This window comes from Canis aureus, chromosome 17, assembly GCF_053574225.1.
Source record: "Canis aureus isolate CA01 chromosome 17, VMU_Caureus_v.1.0, whole genome shotgun sequence".
Classification (NCBI taxonomy): Eukaryota; Metazoa; Chordata; class Mammalia; order Carnivora; family Canidae; genus Canis; species Canis aureus.
In genome coordinates this window covers 56,823,897-56,850,296 of record NC_135627.1, presented here as the reverse complement: position 1 = coordinate 56,850,296, position 26,400 = coordinate 56,823,897, and the positions used below count along the sequence as shown (strand labels likewise).

Sequence of the window (26,400 nt, the reverse complement as noted above, 5' to 3'; positions counted from 1 at the left end):
GTATCACCTGTGTAGTGTCCTAATCAAGAACACAGAATCTCAATCTAATCATGATATGAACTTTTGTCCCACAAAATGAGGGGCATACCATTAAAGAAGAGGAGAGCTATATTCCTCAAAATTTCAAAGGCGTAAAAACCAAAGAAAGGTTACAGAAATGTTCTAGAATAAAGGAAACTATAGATACCTCATAACTAAATACAATATCTGCCACTAGACTGGATCCTCCTACATTGGAGGAGAAAAAGAATACTGTGAAAAATACCATTAGATCAGCTGAAAAATGGGAAAGATGGATGGCAGATTAGATGAAAATATTTTATCAATATAAGTTTCTGAACTTGATAACTGAGATGTAGTTCTATAAAATAAAATCTCTATCCTTAGAAAACATACAGTGTTTAGGGGAAAAAGGACTATGATATCTGAAACCCTCAAATGTTCCAGAAAAAAACACCATGTGTGGAGGAAGAGAGACAGAAAAGAAACAATGGGGCAAATGTGGTAAAACATTAAAGGTAACTTGGGGTAAAAGGATGCAATTTTTGTGACCTTTTGTAGAATCTTGTAATTTTTTCCTACATTTTTATAAGTTTATTTCCAAAGAAGAAGTAAAAAAAAAAAAAAAAGTGGGTCAACTATAATCAATGAGTCAGTAATAAAACAGTGGGCCTGCACAGAATCACACGTAGCCTGTCTCAAAGGAGAGCCTGATAGAATGGGTCCCGGGCAGCCTTCACAGGAAAGGCACCCTGATGTTCCAGGACCCGGTAATTCAGTGATGCCTCCACCAGGGAAGACAGTGCGATAATTCTGTCCAAGGACCAATATTAATAATACAGTAGTAGAGTTAGAGTCATAGCTAACATCGAGGTGCCCTAGGGTGTGAGACTGGTCCCGATTCACAGAAAATTAAGGTGAAGTTTAGAAGAGGTTGCCAAGAGTTAGCATGTCTTTGAGGTAGGATCAAACTCAACATGATTCTAAATCCTGGTACTCAATGATGAAACCACAGAGGTGCAGCCAGTTAAGAGGGTGAAACTGCGTCACGGCACTTCACAGGCTCAGATACCTCAAGGACGTAAATTGGTGTGGACCGAAAGTACCCATCCTAAACCCACTCGCTAAGGTGGGATGAATGAGGGTGTCACCCAGATTTCACTCTCAAGTCACCAGCTCAAACGTACCTTTATGACTGTTTCTCGGGGACCTTCTAGGTTCATCTCTAGTTTTACGTCAAAGTGCTCTCAATGGTCACCCAGATTTCACCCAGTGTTACTCCACCCTTTGCTCTGTCCCCAAAGAACACCACTGGGTCTCTCTGCTAAAGTGCTCCTAATCCTCCACGGCCCTTCCCAAATCATTCATTCTTGCCTTTCAAGTCTTCTCTAGTTTATTTTCCCCAAGGCCACTTCCTAGGCTTCTTTCTTGGCCCTAAAATCTGCCCTGAACGGTCCTATCTCTTTCTGATGCAGCTGATCTTGGCTGCTACTGCCTGGCTCGCAGGACTATCTGATCCCCAAAATGTAAAGAATTTAATGGGAAAAGCCAACTCCCATCTTTAATGGAAGATGAAGTATAATAGAATAACAAATGAGAAAAACAGACCATGAATAAAATTGAATATTGGTCCCAGTTATGAATGTTCATTGACCAATCTTTTTTTTTTAAGATTTTATTTATTTATTTGACAGAAGGAGAGAAAGAGAGAGAGACAGAGAGCACAAGGGGGGGTGGTGGCAGCAGAGAGAGAGAGGGAGAAGCAGACTCCCCACTGAGCAAGGAGTCCCAGGCAGGGTTGGATCCCAGGACTGTGGGATTATGACCTAAACCAAAGGCAAACACTTAACCGCTGAGCCACCCAGGCGCCCCGTACCTTATGATTAATCTTCATAGAATATGGTAGCCACTATTCTGTGGCGGAACAATAGCTCTGGGTAATCCAAGAGCAGCCTTACCTCACACTCCGGAGACGTCTCCAGTTGTATTTGACCACTGTAGGAATAAAGAAAAGAAAAGGGTATAAAGTGGAATTAAAGTGAATTTGCTTTCAAAGTTGAAAGAAAAAAATATACTCAGTTAACAAAAAAAAAAGGTCAACATACTTGAGTGCAGAATCTTGTAGGTCTAAGGCTTCTGCTGATTCCATAGGATAAAAGTTTACAACATTTCTCTCTGTAATATCCGCGCTTAATCTAAAAAGCAGGGGGGAAAAGATGTTAGCAAATGTATTAAACTTTTCATACGTTCTATGATTTTCATGAATCCAATGCTTCAGGTTCTATTTGGTTTATAATTTTAATATATTAAAAATTAATTTAATTTTTATTGAATTAAATTTAATTTTTATTAATTTAATTTTATTAATTTTAATATATTAAAGATTTATTGATTAATTTATTAAAATCTAATCTATTATTAGATTAAGTAATCTAAGGTGTATGGTAGGAATTTCAAACTATGTGGTATTTTCCCGCCATGTGCCAAATTTTATATAATTTTAATATAATTTTCTATCTGTTATTGGTATTGAAATCCTACTAGCAGTATAACAGTAATTTCTGCTAAATTCATAACATTCATGGGTAGTACACACTAAGTTTTATTCTCGAACTTGATTAACTTATAGAAGCAAATAAAACTGTTAAGAGTACTATATTATATGTATCAAGGCTATTTTGTTGGAATAACAAAATGTTTAGGAACAAAAATGTTCCTAATAGGAAGATAGCTCTGAAATACACTAATACTTTCACTCCTAAAAATTAGAATTCATTAGCAATTGGATGTGTAATTTTATTTCTGGAAGTGTCTTACAGTTAGTTTGTGAATTCCTGCAATTTTAAGAGTTCGTTTCAAGATCTACAGAACCAGGAATTTCTGTAAAAGGTAGGGGTGAGTCCCATTATACATGCCTAATGAAAATGCTATGAAACCAATAATCAGAAATCCTTAAGAAAAGAAACCAACATAAAGGCAAAACACCATACCAATATTCAACTAGATTTTCTGATGTTAAGGTTGTATGAAAGGTAAACCTCTAAAACTTAATCCTATAATCAGTCGCTTAACTCAAACAATGAAAAGTTTGGCTCTACGAGATATGAGATAAAGGAAAAATCCAATACGTATGTAAAGTTTTTATTATTAACATTCAGTCGCAAGGAGCTAGAAATAAGCGACCCCTTAATATGCCCTCAGGACTCTCTTTATTACCATTATACTGGCTCACAGAAACATTATTCCAAGTTAGAACTGTCCTATTGTGATAATTACTTCAGGATGAACAACAAAGATCTAAAGCAGCCAAAGTAGTGGATAATTTTAGAGAGGAAATTAAATCCACATAAAATTTTACAACGTAATACGTTTTCAAACAGCACTCCGTAAAGACGCAAATCAATTAGCTCTTGGAAGGTTACTCAGGGCTGTTTTCTTCCACGATTTAAGCACACACCCACCATTCCCACTCGCTGGACATTCTTGGCAACTCATTACCACAAACGTTTCCAAGCCAGAGAGGAATCGCGAGGTCCTCAGTTCATCCCACTTCTCATGAAGGAAGACAGAACCAAGGCCCAGGGCTGGGAACCCTCCTCCGGGTCACTAGGATTTTTACTACTGGGCTCTAGTCCCACATTCCCAAGCCACTTCCATTTCTACCAAACTAGGCTGTTCTTTCTCACTTTGGGGTTCCCATCTCAGCCGAATTGTAGGAAGAGAGTATTAGAGGAGTGATATAAAATGTAAGAGGTAGAAACCTTAAAACAATATAAAACTTGGGCCCACCCGGGGCCTTCTCTCTGTCACATCATGTCTTCAAGGCTTATTCCTGGATTCATGTTCTCCTCCCATCGATATGCTTGGCCGTGGGGATCTCAACCTCCTTACACAGCTCTGTTTCTGCCGCAAATTATGAAAATGGCTTTCCAGTCTAAGTCTTGAAGCCCCACAACTCAACATCTAGCAGCAGAATGGATCCCAACATCCTCCTCCTCAAACCCACTGCCCCCCTCCTGGTTCCCCATCTCAGATACTGAGAAGGGGCTCGGATCTAAGCACTTGGGGCTGTTCCTCCCCACTGGTCTCACCACCCACGTCAAACGATCACCAAAGAACTACAACAGTACCTATCACTGGGTACCTCCAACTTATAAAAGCATAAAGAAAAGTGTTAATTTAGAAACACCTACAAAAAAAAAAGTCCATTATAACATATTTCCTTCCAGTTTTATTTTTTTCTATTTCTGACATGATTGAGACCTAATTCTGTCTAGATAATTGAGACCAAACTTTTGCATTTTATATATTTTTTAAAGTGAACATTTTAAAAGAAGCATTCTAAAAAATGTTGGAAGCTTGAAAAAAAAAAACATTGTATCAGCCACATTATATCCTGTCTAATTAATTAATATTTATATTTAAGTATCTCCAAACTATGGGATTATTTCATTTTTCTCAAATGTTTGCTATAAAAACACCTTCCCCCTCATACTCTGTGTTCATACCTCTTTGTCCCTCGGGGCAAATTTTTCGAAGTTATTTGAAAAGTTTATATAGTTTACAGACTATGGCCACATACTACTAGGATGTCTTCTAGGATGGTTTTGCCAATTTACCTTCCTACTAACAGTTCAGGTATTATTTCAAATCCTCACTATCCTAAAAACTAAGTACTTGGACCCCATCTTACAGACGAAGAAACTGGTATACAGAGTACTTCTAACTTCCTCGGGTTAAGGGTGTTGGAGCTGAGTTCAAAACCAGTGGTTGGCTGATTCCAAGTCTGTTCATCGACAGGCTGCTTCCCTGTTTTTTATAATTTCACACAAATGCACACAATACACAGAAACACACACACACACACACACACACTCTCTCTCTCTCTCTCTTTCTCTTATCCCTGTTTCCTATCCTCTTACTGTCTTGCCCCGGTTTAGGATGTGAAACTCAGCCTTTTAAGGATACACCTTGATGAGGCATTCGCTAATATGTCAAGCTCTGAGCCAAACATTAGGGAAAATTAGCAACATGAATAACCCTATTTTCAAACCACCACTACCTCCCTCTACATATAAAATGAAAAGTCTGGGCTCCTCAACACAGCATTTGAAGACCTCCTGAGCACCACTCCCGCTGCCCTGCCCGTCTGCGGAGTCTCAGTCCTGGCTCTGCATCAGAAGCACTGGCAGTAGTTTTGAAAAGTGGAAACGGCCAGGCCTCAGCCTCACAGGTGGAGTCGGGATGTCTGTGTTTCGAATGTTCCACAAGTGGTCCTGAAGCACAGCTAAGGCAGAGATCAATCCCCTCTGTCCGGATCATCTCTCTCCGCTCCTTTTGACCTCTGTGCCTTTGCCTGAGCTTTGCATTCAATCCAGGACTTGCCTTCTCCTGGAAATGGCCTGTCACTGAAGCCCCAGATGGACTATCCCCGCCACCTGCTTCCATCTGTGGCCAGGCACTCACTCGAGTTGATCACTGCAAGCGCTTAAATCCATTACACTTACAAGTATCTATGTACTCAGGCGATCTCTACCATAGTTTAGGTTCTTAGAAGGCAAGAGCTATGTCTTGTTCCTCTTCATATCCCCCGAGGCGAACACAGTAGATCCTCCCATGCTCTGAGCACCCAACTAACGTCTGCAGAACTGAAATGCTTTTCAAATCCATTGCTAAAGATTCTCAACCAAACTGACCCCGTTACTATTCTTTCAGGGCCAGGCAACATTGGCGGCGACCCATCCTAGCACTCTGGGACTAACCAACCACTATTTTCATAAACACCCCTCGTGTGCTGTAATTTCCATGTTCACCTTATTACAAGATCACATCATCTTCATATTTAAATCCCCAGGACCCCTAAACAGTTTGCCAGAAATAAGCTTTGGATATATTTCTCTAGTAATAAAGTAGCTAGTACTTTTTACGAGGTATATTGTCTTACTGAAATATATTTTGTTCATGGGAATTCCATTATCCTTTGTTAAGAACCCAAAAAATACATCTACTGCCTATAGTGCCTATTATTGACAGTGCCCAATTCAATTAAAAATTATCTTGTAATTAAATCTTTAGAAATACATTATTTAGTTAACGTATATCTAGAGTCTCAGAAATAAATATGATAGTACCTGCTAAAACTGTTTTTTTTGGGGGGGGAGGATCCTGTGTGTAAGTGGACCCACACAGTATCTCCCTGATATTTCTCTAAGTCGGGAGTTAAATTTTAAGCAATATCAAATACGCACTTTTATCGTATTTCTGTTTTCTTTCCTTTTTAAAAAAGATTTTATTTATTTATTGGAGAGAGAGAGAGAGTGAGAGAGAGCTCAAGCAGGGTGTAGGGGCAGAGGACAGAGAGAAGTAGGACTGAGCCCTGAGCAGGGAACCTGACTCGGGGCTCAATCCCAGGACCCCGAGATCATGAACTGAGACAAAGGCAGATGCTTAACTGAGTCACCCAGGTGCCCCGTATTTGTTTTCTAAGAATTATACCCAAAATTCCCATATGAATTTCATGAAGGGTGAATAAATTTCAGTAAGAAGTAGCAAAAGGGGGAAATAATCTCAATCACTCCAAAAGTGTGACTCCTTTACTTATGGATCCTGTGAAAACTTTTCTTTTTTGGTGGTTAGACTGAGCCCAAGCTGCATGCACAAGTATTTTTTTTTAAGATTTTATTTATTTATTCATAAGAGACACGGAGACAGAGAGAGAGAGGCAGAGACACAGGCAGAGGGAGAAGCAGGCTCCATGCAGGGAGCCCGACACGGGACTCGATCCTGGATCTCCAGGATCACGCCCCGGGCCGAAAGCAGTGCTAAACCGTTGAGCGACCGGGGCTGCCCACACAAATATTTTTAAAGGTGAGATAATATATTTATTTACACATGAAGCCTGGGCCTAGAAAAGACACGCATACCTGTTGGGATCTTGCAGCAAATCTACTGCTTCTCTCAGCTGTTCAATCATCGCTATATCCATGTCCTGGTCTTTGGATGAACTTACTCTGTAGCACGAACCAAGTATAAGAATGAAAGTGATTACTAGAACATGGATGTTATCCAGATTCTTGAGAACAAGCTTATAAAAACCCATCTACCATATAAAAGTGACCTTGACAAACTCAACATTATAACAAACATGTGTCAGCACCCTGTGGGAAGGATCGCGAGAGTGTTGTGCAAGTGGAGCTACTGGGCAGGGGGGGGCGGAGGAAGCCCAGCTCTGCCATAAAATAGCAGCTCACACAGTCTCGATGCCCACCGGCCTCCATCTGCTCCTCTATAAAATCAGGGCAATGCACGAGCTGCTGCGCTTTCCTGAGCCTTAGGGGGACGCACACGGGTGCCCAGCTGCAGCAGGTCTGCACTACTTCTGGCTCTTCTCAGTCCAGTGCAAGCAGTGTGGCTCAGTTTTATTGCTTTCGTAAAATATGGGACTTTGCTGGGGGATAGTGCTTCTCGCTGCAGGCTCTCTGTGCAGCAAAATGACCTGTGGCATTAAAAAAAAAAAAAAAAAAATCTAAGCCAGATACTGGGGCCTGAGCTTTTTACTAAGCTCCAATAAGATTTTGAATGGAGATTCCGAAACTTTATCCACAGTTGATCTTTGAACGAAACAGGTTTGCATTGCGTGTGTCCACTAACACGCAGGTTTTTTCAATAAATATGTCGGGAAATTTTTTAGAGTTTTGCAACAATTTGAAAAAATTCACAGGTCAATGGCATAGCCTAGAAATACTGAAAAAATCAGGAAAAATTAGTTACTACTGTAAGAATACAGCATATAGGGAGCCTGGGTGGCTCAGCTGGTTAAGCATCTGCCTTCAGCTCAAGTCATGATCCCAGGTTCCTGGGATCGAGCCCCAGGTCAGGCTCCTGCTGGGTGGGGAGGCTGCTTCTCCCTCTGCCTCTGTCTGCCATTCCCCCGACTTGTGCTCTCTCTCTCTGTCAAATAAATTAATGAAATCTTTTTTTTAAAAAAAAGAATGCAGTATATAAAACATATACAAAATATGTTAACCAACTGTTTAGGTTACTGGTAAGGCTTCTGGTCAACATTATCTTATTAGTAGTTAAGGCTTTGGGAAGTTGAAAATTATATGGAGATTTTTGACTGTGCGCCAAGGCCTGGCGCCCCAACCCCTGCACTCTTCGAGGGTCAGCTATAGTTTAAAGAAACACTCTCCCTATAATATCTCTTTCCCTATCATTCTATGATTCTATAATCAAGCTAGTCCTCTTTGATATTACGGAAATAAATTCAACGAATAGTTGATAACACTGGACAGTTGACTGGAAAGGAACTTAGCAACATTTTTAAAGGTCAAGAGATATCTGATCATAGTTACTGCTTTCCACTACAGAAGATGAGCCAACGTGTTTCTGTAAGTAGAGACACTTTTTAACAACATAGGCAACCCTCACTAAGGGGAAACCCCTTACAAGGTATGAAGGAAGGTCCGGGTGTACGTGCCAGATCACGGAAAACAAAATCCTGGGAACCAAAAATCTACTGTTATGTCACCTGGTTCCAGCTCAATTCCCCCTGGAAATCGTTCCTCATCTGATAGATGACTCATGCCCTCGCCTGTAAAGCTGGCCACGTGAATCCTTAGATGCAACAGAATTGAAGGGACATTGTGATGGGAGATTCCTGGGGTTAAATCCCAGCCCTGTGTGACTTGGGGCAGTCTCTCCACGCCTCAATTTTGTCGTATGTGGAATGGAGGATGACAACAGAACTTCTAAGATTGGTGTACGGATGAAATGAGTTACTGTGAAGTGCTTAGGACAGTGCCTGGCCCACAGTACAGAATAAATGTTAGTGATACCAACTGTTGGACATGGGACCAACTCATGAGAGGTACGTGGTTTCCTCAGATCTCGAACCTGAAAGACTCGGTGGTAAAGGGTGTCTAGGACTATATTTTGCTCTGGGTCAACCTGTTGGTTTCTTGAGACAAATGGAAATCACTTAGAACCGCCAGTGTAGAAATTTCATCTCACTTCCTGAATCACATTCTATCCACAGCGTCCAATCAGATAAAACCCAAGGCCAAGGAAGAGGTGTGACTTTGTACTGTGACGATAAGCATCAGACAAAGAAAAACTTGCAACTTATCGATACTACTGGGTGAGACTATCAGCTTACCCAAAGGAAAACAGACCAAAATTCTATCGTGACAGGGCTGCCTTCTGCTTGAACCCTGAACTTCACAGGATGGTGGCTCCTCAGTGGGCCCTGGGTACTCACATTCCCTCAGGCTGCCAGTGCGTGTCCTCTTCTATCCGTAGCAGTTCTTCACAGTCCTCTGTCCTATCCTGTGGACAGAACATACGGGTCTTCTGAGAGCCGCTGGCTATCGGCAGTCAACAGTCAAACCCTACCCAAGCCCATGTTCACAGGAGCATTATTCTCAACAGCCAAAAGGTGGAAACCACCCAAGTGTCCAACTAAAGATGAACGGATAAGCAAAATGTGCTCTGTACACACATGGGAACGTCACTGAGCCTTAAAAAGGAGGGAAGTTCCTACACCTGCTTTAACACGGTGAACCTGCAGGACGTGATGCTCAGTGAACTACGTCGGTCACAAGGAGCCAAACTGTGTAAGATCCCAGTGACACGAGGTCCCTACAGGAGCTGCTCAGAGAGAAATAAAGCAGAACGGTGGCTACCAGGGCAGAGGGGTGAAGGGAAGGGGAGATTAAAGTTCAATGGGCAGTGAGTGAAACACTGCCCATTGATAAAAAAGATAAAAAGATACAGATAAAGAGAGTTCTGGAGACAGACGGTGGTGATGGTTGCATAGTAGTGTGAATGGGCTCGCCACTGAACTGTATTTTTAAATGAATTTTTTTAAATGGCTAAAATGGGAAGCTTTACGTTCTACATATATTTCACCACAATGAACAATAAAATTTAATTTTTAAAAAGAGGGACCTGACCCAGGACCATAATACCTGTTAACTTAGAGTCAGAAATGCAAAGCATGATTCTATTTCTTATTGCCCTCTTAGCACCTCCTGAGGTTCAGATTCCTCCTTGGGTCACCTGAGAATGCACATGCTACTGTTTGCGAGAGGACGAGGGATGTGTGTGTGTGTGTGTGTGTGTGTGTATTCTTGGGGAAAAAGAAAGCATAAAATACTAAACAAGAGGAAATGTCTCAAATTGCATTTACTGGTTTCACACATGCACACCGTACCCAGATTTCACTGAAATGAAATGGGATCATTTTCATTTCACACACACACACGGTTATTTTTCCAAATGAACATTGTGATGGGCTTATTTAGAAAGGTACGTCCCACTGCTAAGACTTCCCTGTGCTTCTGTCCGCTTTCAGCTCTGACACAGAGAAATGCTGCCTTAACTCAGCCTAGGGCCAGAGAATAAGCCACCCCCGAATGGTGGTACATCCCTGGGGGCAAAGAAAGAACAACAGACACTAGGACTGACACGCTGTTAACTAACTCAGACCCAGCCCAGTCCCCTCATGTGTCACTGGGAAGAGTCTTCTTCCGAGGAGGTGGCTGGCACCTGATGCCAGCCTCTGGCTTAAAAAAACACTCAGACTTTTATTAATTATAGATTTAGTGCACGGTCAACACAGGAACTACCATGTCACTACCCAAATAACAGTGAAATTCATGGGCAACGATACACTATCAGAAATGAGCAAGAAACCATGTTATGTAATCTCTCTTTGTTGGTTTTCAAATACAGGGGACACGGGTATTTCCTTCTAGTTTTTGGTTTTATAATAAAAGTAGAGCCAACAGTGTATTTTTCAGGATGCAACATAGGGCTTTATGGGTTTCTTTTGCTAAGTTAGGGGGTTATACGGTTGATACCCTCATTATTTGTGGGTTCCATTTTTATGAGTTTACTACTCACTATAATTCATTTGTGGATCAATCAATAAATCAATGCTCGTGGGGGTTCCACAGAGCGGCGAGAACCTGAAGACCCCAGTATGTGCGTTCCCAGCTGAGGCTGACCTAAGCTAATGCTCAGCCCAGCAGCCATCATAGCACCAACCTCAGGAAATAGGGACGGGATCTAGAGACCTCCCACCTGCTTTACCACAGTCAGCCCGGGACCCTCATCTCTCGTGAGTCACGTGAAAATGAACTTTATCCAATTAGCCCTGTGATTCCCTGGTGCTACCACCTGAGCCGGAAGGACTGGCAGACACATACCAATCATGTCTCAAAATGGAACCCCCACTACCAGCGCTAGAAAGGGGCTAGTTTTTCTCTATTCTTTTTGCTGCTAGTATGACAAAGATCCACCTGAAAACCCAGGGACTTCGTCCAACCTTTCAATCCCTCAGGGTGAGTACAAGAGCTCAGGAGTAAGTGTTCTCTGAGTGACCTTTCCAGAAACAGAAGACATTCGTTTCTAGATTTTTATGAGTCTCCACTTTTCTCTTTATACTATGGACGTACCCCCCAGAAAAACATTCGCTCAGAATACATGAAAAAGAATGTGAAACTTGAGTCTATTTTAACTTTTACCAGATGGTGATAGTAAGGCTGACACCTTTGCTAACTTATCATCATGCACTGAGCAGTGGAAGCAATCACTGAATGTAAAGAAAATCACACATTTACAGAGAAAAAGGCGAGGTATGACTAGAACCGGCTCCCAACGTCAGAAAATAGATACCCCAAATTTTGAGAAGATGTTATAGAAACCAGAGGAGACGGGCAGTATGCTGACATTTAAGGTGATGGACTGGTAACCTTGACCTTAAATTCTACGGCATCACACAGAAGAAAATTAAAAAAAAAAAATTAGCTGATCCTCCACTTGCCTTAATATAGGTTATGAATTCGGAACGGAGAACATCTGTTCCATCAGTAAACTGGTCTCTTTCTTCTCCTGAGTTGTCATTATCACCCAAAAGGGAAGGCTCTGGTTGAAATTCCTGATTAAAGTCCCCTATTAGGAAAATGTAGAGAAACACAGAAAGACAAGGTTTTATGAAGAGATGAACAAAGCACAGATGACTCTCAAATACCATTGAACTATTTTTCAGTCACTGCTGTGACCGCTTCTGGAGATCTATGAATGACCCAACTTTTCTCTCCCCTAAAGGGTCGGCCGAAAAGATGAATAAAGGAGGAAAAAGAGAAAGAAGAGTAAAAGAAATAGAAAGCCCTCTATGGTGAACTGGAAAGTCAAGGCCTCTTCATGGCTTACTTAGTCCCTTATGAAAGAAATGAAACCTCCGGTAACTTTTTTAAGAAACAGAGGAAAGCAAGTATGAAAGAGGGGAAAGGAACACCAAGCAGATCTCTCCTCCCTGATCTGGAAACTAAAAAGAACTGAGTAGGGCCACCCTTTAGGATTCCTACAGAGAGGAAAAATGCTCACCAGTAACAAATTACATAATTCTTTTATGTTAAAAATTTGCCTAAGACAAATTTTCGTATACCGTAAAACGTTACATAGCTTATCTAAGTTAATAAAGCGGCAGTTTTATTTTTGCATAAAGTACACAAGTGATCTTTTTTCTTGGACAATGTATGGTTCCAATCATAACCTCAGATAAGCATAAATGCTAAACTTAAAAACATAAAGGTAAAAAGTGAAAGCAAATCCTAGACATTGAGTTGGTTCACACAGTTCTCCCATCACTAATGAGAGCAAATCCAAATTATTAGGGAGATAATTGCATATGAATCTAGCTCTACATCATTCATATATTATGAAATCATCTCTCCACAAATCATTAAACACTAAATTCTAGTATTTTCTTTTAAAGTCACTGAATAAACAGGAGTAGTTAAAAAAAAAAAACACCCTAATAGAATCAAATGAGAGCTTCTCATGAAGATATGAAATATATTGCTAGGATTTTCAAGGTATATAGGACATAAAGTACTTAGTGATCACTTGGTGATTGTTAGAGAATCACAGAATTTGAGAGCTACTGAAGACCCTACATATTACCTAATCTAATCACCTCGCTTATAGGTGAGAGAATTAAGGTCAGTTGTTTTGTCCACAGTCAAGTGGATTCCTTGGCACATGTCTTAACTACACTTCCCACCTTCACATGTGGTTAGATGTAGCCGTGTATCCCAGCCTACCTTGTGGGTGATGGGCACTCCTAGGCCCAGTCTATTAAAAACCTCCTGCGAAGCAAGCCTCCGTGCTCGGCCCACTTCTGCCTTAAGACAGGACTTGGAAACTATGGAAATCTTGTGTTAAAGATGGTGGAGTCACAGTATGAAAGCAGCTCGGGCCTTTGAATCATTGCTCGGAGGAGAGTTGCTTGTCATCTCCCATGTAGACTTGATCTGGATTGTGTTAAGCCAATGAGATTTGGGATTTTACGTGCTATAACAACTGGTGTTGCCTAACATATCTATGTATGGGCATTTGCTTTCCAAGAATGGATTTAAAGACTGTTAGATAAATCTTCAAAATGAGAATAACTCTATTACTTATTAGCTGTGTGATCACCGGCAAGTTACTTAAACTCTCTGAGCCTTGGTATCCTATAAAATGGAGATGATTAGAACATCCGTTTCAGAATTTTGAACTCTAAATGAGATCACCTTCCCAGATTAGCACAGAGCCTGGTGCACATGAAAGGCTCAATAAACTTTAGCTACTTTCATGGCCCTGTTTGTGTAGATTATAAACGTACATCCAAAACTTAAAGCAAGCACTTTCTCCCCATCTTTCATTCTCCCACCTTTAACTGGGCTAAGGCGATGGCATGAGTCCTCCTTGATGATCTGTTCTTCTTCCATGATATTTGACATTGGCACATTGAGGCTAACAGTGTCTTCATCAGAAGGCTATGATTCAAGGGACAAACGTTATCAATGTAGATTAAGAGAACACTATGTGATAAGAGAAAAAATGCTGTGATTCACAAAAACATAATATTGAGTAAAAGACACCAGATACAAAGAACAGCTCCATTTACATGAAGTTCAAAAACCAAAAGAAACAAAACAAAAACAAAAACAAAAACAAACAAAAAACCCAGTCCATGGTATTTGAAGTCAAGATAATGTCAAGGCTTGGCTTGGAGGGTGAGGGTGGGTGCGTGAGTGAGCTCCCTGGGGTCCTGGTGAAGATCTCTCTCTTGAACTAGCAGTTGGTAACGTGGGTGTGTTCACATTGTCAAAATTCATTGAGCTAACACTCAAGTGTTTCTCTTTACATATGTTTTGAGCTGAAATTTTGTCAGGTACCTGATGGTATTGCCAGCCTAAGAGCAATATTCAGAGCACTAGGAAGGACTATAGAATACCCAACAGAACAAAAGCATAACTGAATTTACTATCACACCAGCCCTAGGACTAGTCAATCGTAATAGTAATGGCACTCTGAGATCTGACATGCCAATTTCCCAAAACTGCATTAAGGTTTCACGCGGCCAGTCACAAAAAGTGGGCAGTATATGACAATAGCTCATTTACCCACAGTGCATCTTATGTGCAACATCAGGCTTCGGGTTATTTCCCTGCGTTAGGCTGAAGAATGCAGGCATTTGGGCTGCATCACGTATATGAAGTGCTAAGTGACTGTAGTACTTAAAGGGCATGTGCTCTGTGCAATTTTCAAAATAAGGCTTCGATTTAGTAATCAAAGTGAGTTGTCTCCGGAGGGGCTCGTTTCCCACACTAGCGGATGAAGTTTATTTAGATAATCTATGATTCCATCACAAATGAAATATGGAGCCTCATTTATTTTCCCCTGTCTCCATTTCAGGGTCGCTGTTTAGTGAAAAGCTTTCCAAATCACAGGGATCATGAATCTCCATAGAACACATTTCAGGGAATTGTGGGCTGCTCCGAAATTCCTGAAGCCATGACTTTCAGAGTACAGTGTTCATTTACTTTTGGACACGTGCACAAATCGTTTAGAAACTGGCGCAAAACGAGTGTGCATTCCATCCACTAAACAGATATCCAGTCAGCCGCCCGTTTTTTTGCATGTTTATCTTGACAAAAATATGCTTTAGACTCCTTAGAGACAAATGCTAAATCAATCAGACAATGGCAACTGCCAAACACAGGGAATGAGATGTGCTTTCTGAATGCCACAATGAAACATAAGTGGGGAACAAGATAAACTGACCAGAGATGGCAACGGATTTGCCAAAGTGAAAATAGAAAGCTACATTGGATAATTCAGAACTCTTTTCCTTCTAAAAAAAAACACATTTCTTGGAGGTGTTCTCAGGTAATGAGGCTATAATGTGAAAGAAAAAAAGGCCAAAGGGAAGATGTAAGTGCTGGATTCTGTTGAATATATCCCTTTTTGTAGTCCTTCCTTCTACCCTCCTCTCATCTTAAAAACTTAGCAAAATTCCAAAGAGATGCATCTACTTAAAAGAGAGGGAATAAACCCCTGGCCTCCTTTTAGAATATTAGCATCCTACTTGTATTAAATGAGAACAAAAGGATAATGAAGTTCTTTGTGTGATGTTTTATTAATGAACTTAATTACCCTTAAAAAACAGATAAAGGATAAAGCAGAGTCTGTTTTAATTTCATAGAAAATAAGCTTAGGGTGAGTAATTTCTGAAACAATGGGACATTTCAGGGGACTTACGAGTTTTAATAAAGCTAAGGGGGCTGAATTAAATACAACTTATAAAGCAGTGTGTTGAGTATTTTCTCCCCCAGGGAGCCACAGTAAACTATTCATGAGGCTTCATGAGAATGATTTTCTTTTACAGAAATTGGCCTTCTTTTTCTGCCTACAAACTCCTTTTGAAATGTTCTGTATTAGAAAGATCTTAGGGCACCCTAACTTTTAAATACATTGCTTTATAAAGCATTTCATAGGAAATAAATGCAAATATCTTAGGTACATCTTAACCCTCAAAGACCTGAAGAGAACAGGGAAAAGGCATTTTTCTTGGAGTCACACACAGGACAAATGTGAACTCCTTAAATGGGGTAATTGGCTTATTAATTACATCTTCAAAGAGCAGTATAATGTCTCAAAACTCAATAACCACAAAAACTCAGTAAAGTTCCTCAAAAGGGAAGACCTGATACATCGACCCCCTACCCTAGTTATCCCTTCTAGCTCCCACGGTCAAGAAATCCTATTTAATGGTATGTTAGTGGAAGGTTTTGGGGCATCTAACTATAAATGAGATAAATATGCTAAATGAGCTATTTGTAACCACTTTAGGAAGCTCTAGTGTAGGAGACCTCTCAGCTTACAAATACCCAATTTTTTATCCAATGGCTGGAAAAGAACACAAAGAGCTTCAGGAAAACAAATATTACTATAAAAATTATGGCTACTCAAAACTGCATTTCCTGTAGGTAAACTGCTAAAATGCAAAGCACATTTGACTCCTTAACATTTATGCATGTAAATAACTTGTTTCCTACAAACACATTTATAAAAATACCTCATGTGTACCTGCACACCACTCTTTGTCATTTCATAATATTTATGAAACATTCAAGAATACTCTAGGTAATGTGAGCAGGGTGGTGGGAGATGAAGGGGACAGAGACTCCACTTTTGAGATATTTACAAAACATTAAAGATGCAGAAAAAGCTAACAACAGCTCCTGTTTATATAACACTTCGGGGATTTCAAATCGCCTTCACAAACTTCATCACACATTCTCACACAGATGCATTAATGCCCTTTACCACACAGGAGTTCAGGAATGCAGGCAGATGTATATATCTAGCACAGAAAGAAAAATATCTAATCACAAAAAATTACCTCTGTGGCAGATAAACGCTTATCTCCATTATCACTTCCAACACCCGAATCAGAATCCTTCTTGCTGGGATAGATGCCATCAGTATGGAATCCATTTAGAAAAAAATGAAATCACAAAGTTCACAACAAGATACACCAATTTATACTCAAATAATGACTTCGCTATACAAGTTTTATTACTCCCATAAGACAACAATCAACCCAATATTAAAGGAGATTGACACAAAGGCCTAATAATCAGATAGTCTTTCTAAACAGAGTACAGAATAAATTCTTTGTGCTCAGGGTTTCATAAATTCACACTCTAACAAGTGGTCAGTTTTTTGAGATAGGTGACAATTTTCTTATCTTACAGACTCTAGTGTCCAAGAAAGCAAAAACTGCCTAACTGCTTTTATGAGAGGCTTTTACCTCTTATGTGCTTACTCTCAATCAATCTGTAAGCTTCTTTTCCAGTGAATAAACACATTTGATGTGTATAAAAATAAAATAATGAATACATACTTTAAGTATTATATAAAGATACCCTATGGCAGGCTTAGATTTTAAGTCACCATATTTTTTTAGTAAAAAGCTAAGGAAGGTCTCTGCCGTGAAGACCTCTCAAAACGAGCTTTTTATACACGTGTTCAGTGTGGGAATTTTGTTCCCTGAAAATTCAAGGCCCAATTTATGCCACAGAAAGGCCAAGGGCATTTGAAAGGACTCTAATGCTTCTGTTCCAAACAGGAAATGGCAAAAACTGTGCACACTGCATTTTTAAAACACAATTACAAAATGAAACCTCCAGTTGTTCTTAACAATGTTCTGAGGCATATTAAAAATTAACAATTAAAAAAAAGACATGCCTGAGCTTGATATGGTTGTTTTAACTAAGAGGTAAAACAAAACAAAACAAAACAATACCTCTATTTATATTACAGATTGCATTTATAAGGAGATATACATGCATCTAATGTACATGTGCGTTAGCACAAAAATATACGCACATGCACAGCACGCGTACACACGCAATACTCATGAAAGACGGATTACTGATTAAAATTAGGAAAGGTAAGATTTGCAAGATGCCAAAGGTTATCAACAGCACCAATTTTCTCTCTCTTATTCCAAAATGCTAGAATGCTTGAGTTATAAAACTGCACTGGTTAAGTGAGGCAAAGGGATTTTTGGAGTTCCCTACCGGGAGCACCGTGGCCTAAGCAAATTCCAAATGGGGGCTTTGAGTGACTGCAGTCACACTCACCTGTCCTCCACGTGCTGCTGTAAATGTGGCCTCTCCATCGTTTGGAGATAAAGGGAATCGGTTGTCTTAATCTGACAGGCTTGTATACTCAGGTACTTGAATATGTGCACTTTGCCCTTTGTGCAAATCTACGGAGAAATTAATAATACGTATTTGTTTAAGGGCAAAACAAAATGTAGACCCTAGACATTTGATATCTTAATTTTTGCATTTTCATTTTAAGCAATGCTTCAACAATGAACACCAAATCTGACCTCTCCAGAACATCTGAGAATTTAGGCAATCGTGTCTTCCAGATGCTACTTTGAATAGAAAACCATTCTAACAGAAATGTGTCTAATTCTGAATAGTGTAAAAAAAAAAAGTACAGAAGTCAGATACCTGACACGGTAACAGTCCAATTCTGGGAGCATTCATTTCGTTTAGCACATGGTTTCACAGTTGAACTTGAAACTTCTCTCTAAATACCAACACCCATAAGTGAAAATGCTTAAACTCCATTTCTCAGCTCACATTAAAGTGAGTATACGCTTCCTTTAATAGGCCCTACACTCCATGTAGGTGTTTCCAAGGTACGTACAATTGCTAACATTTGTATGATCCTATAATCCTAGGATTGCAAGTGATCAGAATGGTGATCCAAATGCTGGTAAGTGGATTTGACGCAGCACAAGACAACTTACTGATTTACCCAAAGTTTCATCTTTCAGAGATTGTGATCATGTCCCAAACAATATTAATTCAGCAGAATAGCAAAGGCCCAGCTCTGCTGAGAGTTACGCACGCACTAGTGACGGCGTATCCCGCGATGAAACAGCTTTGCTGCCATCCCTCACCTGTGCTGGAGGAGACTGCAAAGGGTTGTTCTCAAGTAGTAATACTTGCAGCTGTTTCATCTCTCTAAAACAAATGGGAATCACGAGCACTTTATTGCAGGAAAAGTCAAACTTTACCAAGGGAAGATCTACTAGTTCTAAAGAACAGGGCGGGGAGAAAAAGAAAAAGAAAACACAAATTCAGAAAGCAACAAGATTAAATGGCTAAACATTCAAAAATTCATTCTTTGCTTACCAGGAAAAATATTTAACATAATTGAAGCAAGTTGTGCATCAGGAATACATGGTCTGTGTCTAAAATATTTTACTAAAGGAGAGGGGAAAATCTTCCATTGGGAGCACAATCATTTTAAATTGTTGGTAGTTCTGATAAGAGCTAAAAAACACTTGCCATTTACAGTATCTTTTGTTTAGAAAGGCCTTTCTTCCAGCAGAACAATCACATAACCCACCCCACATTGGGTAGGTTTATGCTTTCACTTCATTTGCAAGCATACGAACAATGTGCTAATCATCAAATATTCTTATCGAGTCAACAACGTATCTGGGCTGGCATAGTCTCAGAGCCAGTTACAAGAAATGTGTTCCTGGGTTTTCTAATTCTACTTTCAAGACTAAATGCCATCTAATTCAGAACTCTGCAATGGACCCTGTAATCCTGCTTTGATGAGGCTCAAGTCTACTGCTTTTGAAAAGTCTCCTGCAGCTCCACAAACAAGATAGAACATTATATTTAGCTTCAAATCCCCACCCAGTGGCATAGTAAACACTCAGTAATTTCAAGCATTCCAACCGACGCTGGCAGCTGCAGGGAACGAAGTCGACTATATTTCACGGAGCAAAGAGGCTGAGCGACAGCAGACACGTAGAGCGACACTAGGGCCAAGCAGTGAGGTCCCTGGGGGGGCCACTCCCACATATGGCAGAGGGGCCTCGGTAAGGGCTCTGGGCTCTGCGAGGAGATCCAAAGGGGAGGACAGGCAGGTGCTATATAAAGTGACCTGCGGTAAGAAGTGACCCGATTGCTTCTCCCCCCTACCATCCCCAAGTGTGCCTGAGGGTTTTCAGTCGACTCAGAGAGGCTGCTTCAAGTTCCACAAACAGAGATGCTCTTAGCAACCGTGATCTCTCCTCCAAGCCTCCTGGCCCCGGGCCTCTGGGTGTGGAAGGGACTTTCCTTGGTTCCTGCCTTAGGGGATTACTTTGTATTTAAAACAGGACCCAAGTGCGAGGAGAGAGGTTGAAGAGCATCCAACTCTGCAGGTCCCAAACTCAGTGCTGGGTGCCGAGCAAGTCCCTGCCCGAGCCCAGGCCTCATCCCCCACTTTCCGCCCCCACCCCCCCAAGAGCAGGGGCAGCGATTTGCCTGGCACCCTACTCATCCTGGAGGTTGCCTTGATGCTGTGAGCTGCAGGTGAAGGAGGGAGGGAGGACGGGGACCTGGAGGACAGCATGGAATCTGGAAGGTCAAGGGCAAAGTCAGATCTCTCTCACTTCATGGTTTATTCCTCAAACTGGACTAGTGTGTAGAGGGATTTGGATCCCGGAGGCAGATCCCCTTGCTGGAACCCTTAGTGATAGGGATCTGTCTCAGAGACTGTTCTTTTCACTCACTGAACTCAGGCCAGCAAATTTAGTGGCAAAACTTAACTGGATTCTGGATCTTCAGTGATTCTCTGCCTGGGACAGTGAAGGCTTTGAAGCAAGGCGGAGGGCTAAGTTCCTGGCAGGCACAGCAGGAAGGGGAGGAGAGGCAACTGAACCAAAGAGGGTAAATAAAGTAAGAATGGTTTGTATTATGACCCATTCCCGTTAATTGCAGTTTGGAACACAATTATCGTCTTGGCTTCATTAGGAAAAACGAGAGCCTGGCAGTTTCACAACCAGAAAATGGTGGTGGTGGTGGTGGTAGTGGTGGCTGAGAACAGCGGCCCAGAAATGGTCGCAAGAAACAGGGCAGGAAAAGGGAGGAAGAGGAAAAAAAAAATTCCAAGGCACATCCTTTGTTGCAAAGAAGGTCAATGACGGGCTCCTTTAATCTTAACTCTGTCCATTCTGGGCCTAGAAAAAAACAAAATGCAGGTCTCCTCATTGCAGTATGTGTAGTGAAACCACCACAAAATTGATATGGGTAATTCGGCCACAGACTCGTTTTCCCTCCTGAGATTGAAAGCATATGGGGAAGGGTACTCACAGAGGAAAAACAAGTAAATACTCAAAGTCTTTAAATTCGTTGCCTGAAAGCACTATCAATGCCCTTTTGTTAATCGAGTTCTCTGGAGTGAAGCAGAAAAGAAACTTGATATGCAGGAAGTTATTAAAAAAAAAAGAGAGAGAGAGATTTTTCCAGTAAACTGAAGTTTTAGCTTGGAGGATATATTTTTAAACTACTACACCTGAGAAAACCTAATTATGGAAAGGATAGAAATTTGTAACCGATCTTTTTTCAGGGATGGGAATGCCGTCCTCAGAGCAAGGGAATGCTCTGAAGGTAAGAGTGTAAGGAGTGGTGAGAGAAAGAAAGACCTTGGTTGCAGAAAAGACACACTTTTCACACGTTTCTAGACTATTCTAGGCATCCGTGAAACGATCGTTACCCTTTTTCTTTTGAAAATGAGAGTTTGGTGATCTGTCATGAGCTTTCAGCGATTAGCAACGAGAGCTTAGAGGAAAGTTGCATTTAGTGCCACAAGAGGTTTAATGCTTAGAAATGTGCTGTAAGAGCATCTCCCCTTTGCACTTGCTCAAACCAAGAAAAATAATTTCATCCCTTCAAAATGGATGAGACTGTGACAGAATGAAAAATCTATCTTTTTATACCTGGTTATCTCAAAGTCATAAACTAATAAGTCCTTGTGCTGACAGAGTTTCCACTTCTACTTCTTGAAGATGCTAGTTAGTGCACGAAAAGTGACAGGATGGCAGGTAGATACTCAAACCTCCCATCCAAGTGCATCATATTTTATAAAGTTTTTTCCCTTCCATGAGCTTCACCGGCTTGCCTTCAGGCCAAAGAGCAAGATGCAGGAACAGAATAATACAAATCAGGCGGTTCTCAACCAGCTGCAGTAGTGTCGGGTTAACCAAATGCTTTAGTTTCTGTTTCCAAGTATATGCTTTTGCTTTGAGGTATATTTTTAAATAGATGTGTGAACCCTGGTATGCCTGGTGGGCCTTAAATGAAACGGGTGGAAAGCAGTGCGATCTTTGAAACCTGGAATACGTCTTTTGGGAAAGCATTCGGTATTTTACTGCTCGTCGACTCATTCTGATTCAAGTCCAAACAAGAATCCCAACGTATGAAATTCAGATCCACCAACATCTACAGAGCTGCTTGTCAAAGTTCTTAATAGCCTGCAATTCCTGAAGAAATGTAACTTTTTATTGGAACCCAAAGACAGCATATCAGAATGACATGCTGTGGAAGCCCACAGGTGCAGGGAAGGGTTGGCCTGAGGCTGGCTCCTGAGCAGGGATGTCTGAGGGGGCAACCAGCCTCAACGCCGAGGTTCTGGAGGATCCCGGCTTCTGGCCTTTGGGAGACTCGCTGCAACAACCAGTGATGTTAGCCCACGTGCCACTTCAGCAGGGGTGGTCCTCTCACCTGAAGCATAGATTCTAGACACAGGGGGCGGGTCCCAACCAGGGCGACCAGATACCCAAGGCCAGAGATCCTAACAGCTGGACCTATGAGACCAAACACATCGCCTAAGGTGTTGGCCCGATGTTCCAGAACGTTGCACATCCATACCAAAAACAACTCATGCTGCCTCCTGTTGTGAGCTGAACTGTATGTCCCCAAATTTCCTGCGTTGGAGTAGTCCTAGTTCCCAGAACCTCAGAATGTGGCTGTATCTGAAGATAAGGCCTTCAAAGGGGTATTAAGTTAAAATGAGGTCATGTGAGTGGGCCCTACCCAATATGACCAGTGTCCTTCTAAGAAGAGCAGATTAGGATGGAGACACAGAGGGAGGATGACGTGAGGATGCAGGGAGAAGCAAGCCATCTGTAAATCAGGGCAAGAAGCCTCAGGAGAGACCTTGATCTTAGATTCCCTGCCTCCAGAATTGTGGGAAAATAAATTTCTGTTGTTTAAGCCACTCAATCTGTGATACTTTATTATGTGAGCAAACTAACAGACACACGGCCTTCTACGGGGGAATGGCTGCACTGTCGTGCCTCCGACTAAATATGAATATGAACTTTTCTGTTATCTGTGTGTGAAATTCATATGATTCATATTAATATAATTAATATTATTGGGCATGCATAAACATAACCAAACTACCTTCTTCCCAGAAGTAAGCAAACAAACAAAATAAACATCTCCTGTTTTATTCTTTTTTTACCTTGTGGTAAAACTTTAAGGTAATTTCTTCTGACATTCAGTTCCCGTAGAGATTTCAATTGACCTATCTGCTGGGGCAAGGCTGTGATCTCATTGCAGCTGACGTCCTGCATCAAAAAGCAAAGGCAGAAATGATAAACACCCTCTTCCAGGAAATCAAGCCTCCTGCGTGACATCTCCTTAAGGAATTTAAATATGAGGACAGCTCCTTGGGTTCATCGTTACCTTGGTCTGGATGCCCCTGGCCAAGCAAGGCTCAGCGCAGAGAAGGAAAAAGAAAGTGCACCCTTTTGAACATCCTCTGAGGCTGGAAGAGGAGAGAGGAAGGATGTCTGGGCCATTCAGGGGCTACTCTGTGGGCCTCGCACCTGCTGCGTTCTCGTGCTTCGATCGCATCTTACTGTCACGACGAACCCGTGAGGCCGTGTTAGCAGCTTAGTAGTGTCAGAAAGGTGGGGCCCAGGGGGGTGCAGTCAGGCGTCCCGGGCAGTCAACACTAGGAACGAAGGCCGCCCGCTCCTCAGCTGCCCTCCCACAGCGCCTCGAAACAGAAGGTGACACACCCCACCTAGCACACACCCACATCTTACAGTGGAAACCATGACCCTTACGGCATCTTTTGGAGGCACTGTTTCTGTCGAATGGAGTCCGTGATGGGGGGCTGCACACTTTGTGCACCCAAATGCCTGCAAGCACATTTTTACCAGCAAGACCATGGGGCACACGGATGATGTCCCTTTCTTTCTTTTTTAAAGATTTATTTATTTATTTATTTATTTATTTATTTATTTATTTGTTTATTTATTTATTCATAGAGACACACACACAGAGAGAGAGAGAGAGAGAGAGGCAGAGACACAGGCAGAGGGAGAAGCAGGCTCCATGCAGGGAGCCCAATGTGGGACTTGATCCGGGGTCTCCAGGATCACGCCCCGGGCTGCAGGTGGTGCTAAGTCGCTGGGCCACCCGGGCTGCCTATGACGTCCCTTTCTTGCACAGAAAAACGTAACATCCCATCAATTGTGGATGGGGACCACTGCCCAACAGGCTCAGAGTGAGAGCTGCAGCCTCACCCTTCTTATCCGCTCCCCTCATCCCCTCTGCCTCTTCCTCTGGAAGCTCAGCCCCCACCCCGGCTACTGTCCTGTTCGGAGCCATGTCCTACCTCCTGCGACACTGCGGTGCTCCCCAGTCACTTCCCGGCCTCCTGCTCCTCAATCTGCCAGAGTGTCCTTTCCCTGCATCACCTGCCAGCTCAGACGTCTGTCCCAGCTCCGGAAGCGCAGGAGGGATCGTCCCCAAGTCGGCAGCTCCGGTGCTGGTCTGTGTATCCTGTGCCATCTCCCTGAGAGCCCCCCTTGCGTCCCCAAGCCCCCCCCCCCACCCGTGGCCGTCTGCTGTCACCAGTGTGTGTCCCAGCCTTTCAGGGGCCCACACCTGGTCGGGCTCTTCCCTGCCTGGCGCGCCCCCCCAGTGTGGTCCCCTTGGCCCCCCTGCACCGTCCAAGGCTGAATTCAACGCTGGCTCCTCTCGGAGGCCTTTGTGGAGGTGTCCCCCTTCCATCCCCGTCTGATCACGCGCCCAGGGACAACGACGGCGCCGTCCTCCGTGGTCCTGCCCTCATGAGCTCACACGTTTGCCTTCCCTACGAGCCTGTGAGCTCCTCGATGGGAGATCCTGGGTCTTAGCCACTCCGTCTTCCCGGCGCTGAGCAGAATGCCAGGGATAAAGCGAGGGATGGGCCCCACGGCTGGCACTCTGGGACGCTCCGACCTACATACCAATCCCTGGCGGGTCCTGCTTGAGACAGCAGAGCCCCAGATCTACTTGGGCGAGGTCTGATCCCAATGAGATCGAGTGTTTAAATACCCCACATCACTCCTGAACCTGCAAAAAACCAAACCAAACCAAACCAAACCAAACCAAACCAAACCAAACCAAACAAAACAAAAAAACCCTTTCCCACCCCGCTTTTAGAAGGCAGCAAGGCCTGACTGCAGAAATCAGTCCCACACTCACTCTGATGAGAAGAGCTCACCACTGACCCGTTGCCAGAAATCCCAGGGCTCCCTGTGAGAGCGGGACCATGCGGAACACAGGGGAGCACTGTCCTCTAATCTCTTCTCATCTGGAAACCCGCAGGTGATCCGCCAATCTGGCAAGGTCATGAGGCTGCTAGCGAGTATCACCTGCTGAAGAGGAATAAGGAGTGCGGCGGCCCTCTGCAGAGGCCGAGTCTACACAGTGCACTCAGCCACGGTCCCGCTCTATGCTCTGCGTCTGACCAACAACGCGGAGTGTCCCATGCCATCACCCCGGGCTGGCTCTTGATGCATTAAAACAAAAACAAAAACCCACAGGTACATCGGCAGAGAAGTAAAAGTCTAAAGGAAGGAATTAAAGAATTAAGAGGTCCGGAGATTTGTTCAGTCACTTTTGCCCCTCACTGAGTCACTAAATACTTCTGCCTTTCTGCATAGACGTCCATATACAAGAAGCAAAAAAACGAAATGCCACCTTTTCCTGATTCCTATGGCTTCTGATCAGCCACAGACAGTAACCAAATCCTTTCAGTGAGATCTTTATATTTCTTTGCCTCAATCAAGTCACGAAGAAGCAAGAGGTAGTAGCATTCCACACTTTTAGCCGAGCTCTCACATAGACGGTATACAGGTAAGCCCTAGAGATATATGAGATTAAATCATCCTATTGGACTCGCAACCACAGTCACACTGGTGGTAGCTGGGGCTGGGGTGGGGGGTGGGGAGGTCACAAGGGAAGAAACAGGGGGCATTTTCCATCCCTAGAGAGGAGTTAATGTGACTGACATCCCCACTCACTTTTTGTAAGTCAGTGTGTGAATGTACAAGAAAGATCCTTTTTGCAGTTGAAGGGAATCAGATTTTTGATATGAAACTGACAATTTTCCCAAGTTCCAAGGACAGAATTCTTTTAAGAATCATTCTTGTATTTTATTATTTATTGGGGGGGGGGTGGGCGAAGGGGAGAGGGAGAGAGAGAGTTCCAAGCAGACTCCCTGCTAATCGAGGAGACCAATACAGGGCTCAATCCCACGACCCCGAGACCAAGACCCGAGCCTAAACCGAGGGTTGGACACTCAACCAAATGAGCCACACAGGCACCCCCCAAAAAATCACTTAAAAAAAAAAAAAGAGAAGAGAGAGGGAAACAAATAGATAACAGATATATTAAGGCAGCATATTCACAGCAT

At 42.4% G+C, this 26,400-nt stretch overlaps 1 protein-coding gene across 4 annotated transcripts in view; it reads right to left on the bottom strand.

Annotated features, from left to right (window-relative positions):
* LRCH1 (leucine rich repeats and calponin homology domain containing 1) overlaps positions 1 to 26,400 on the bottom strand; it is a 200,531-nt gene that overhangs the window by 42,697 nt on the left and 131,434 nt on the right. For all 4 annotated transcript variants that reach the window (XM_077855690.1, XM_077855692.1, XM_077855691.1 and 1 more), the window contains exons 4-13: positions 23,170 to 23,275; positions 18,821 to 18,957; positions 17,985 to 18,112; positions 16,739 to 16,802; positions 13,721 to 13,826; positions 11,828 to 11,955; positions 9,260 to 9,327; positions 6,924 to 7,010; positions 2,106 to 2,195; positions 1,959 to 1,995 (exon numbers count right to left, since the gene is read on the bottom strand). In XM_077855690.1, the coding sequence (XP_077711816.1) occupies positions 1,959 to 1,995; positions 2,106 to 2,195; positions 6,924 to 7,010; positions 9,260 to 9,327; positions 11,828 to 11,955; positions 13,721 to 13,826; positions 16,739 to 16,802; positions 17,985 to 18,112; positions 18,821 to 18,957; positions 23,170 to 23,275 (951 nt within the window). The remainder of the gene's footprint in view (positions 1 to 1,958; positions 1,996 to 2,105; positions 2,196 to 6,923; positions 7,011 to 9,259; positions 9,328 to 11,827; positions 11,956 to 13,720; positions 13,827 to 16,738; positions 16,803 to 17,984; positions 18,113 to 18,820; positions 18,958 to 23,169; positions 23,276 to 26,400) is intronic.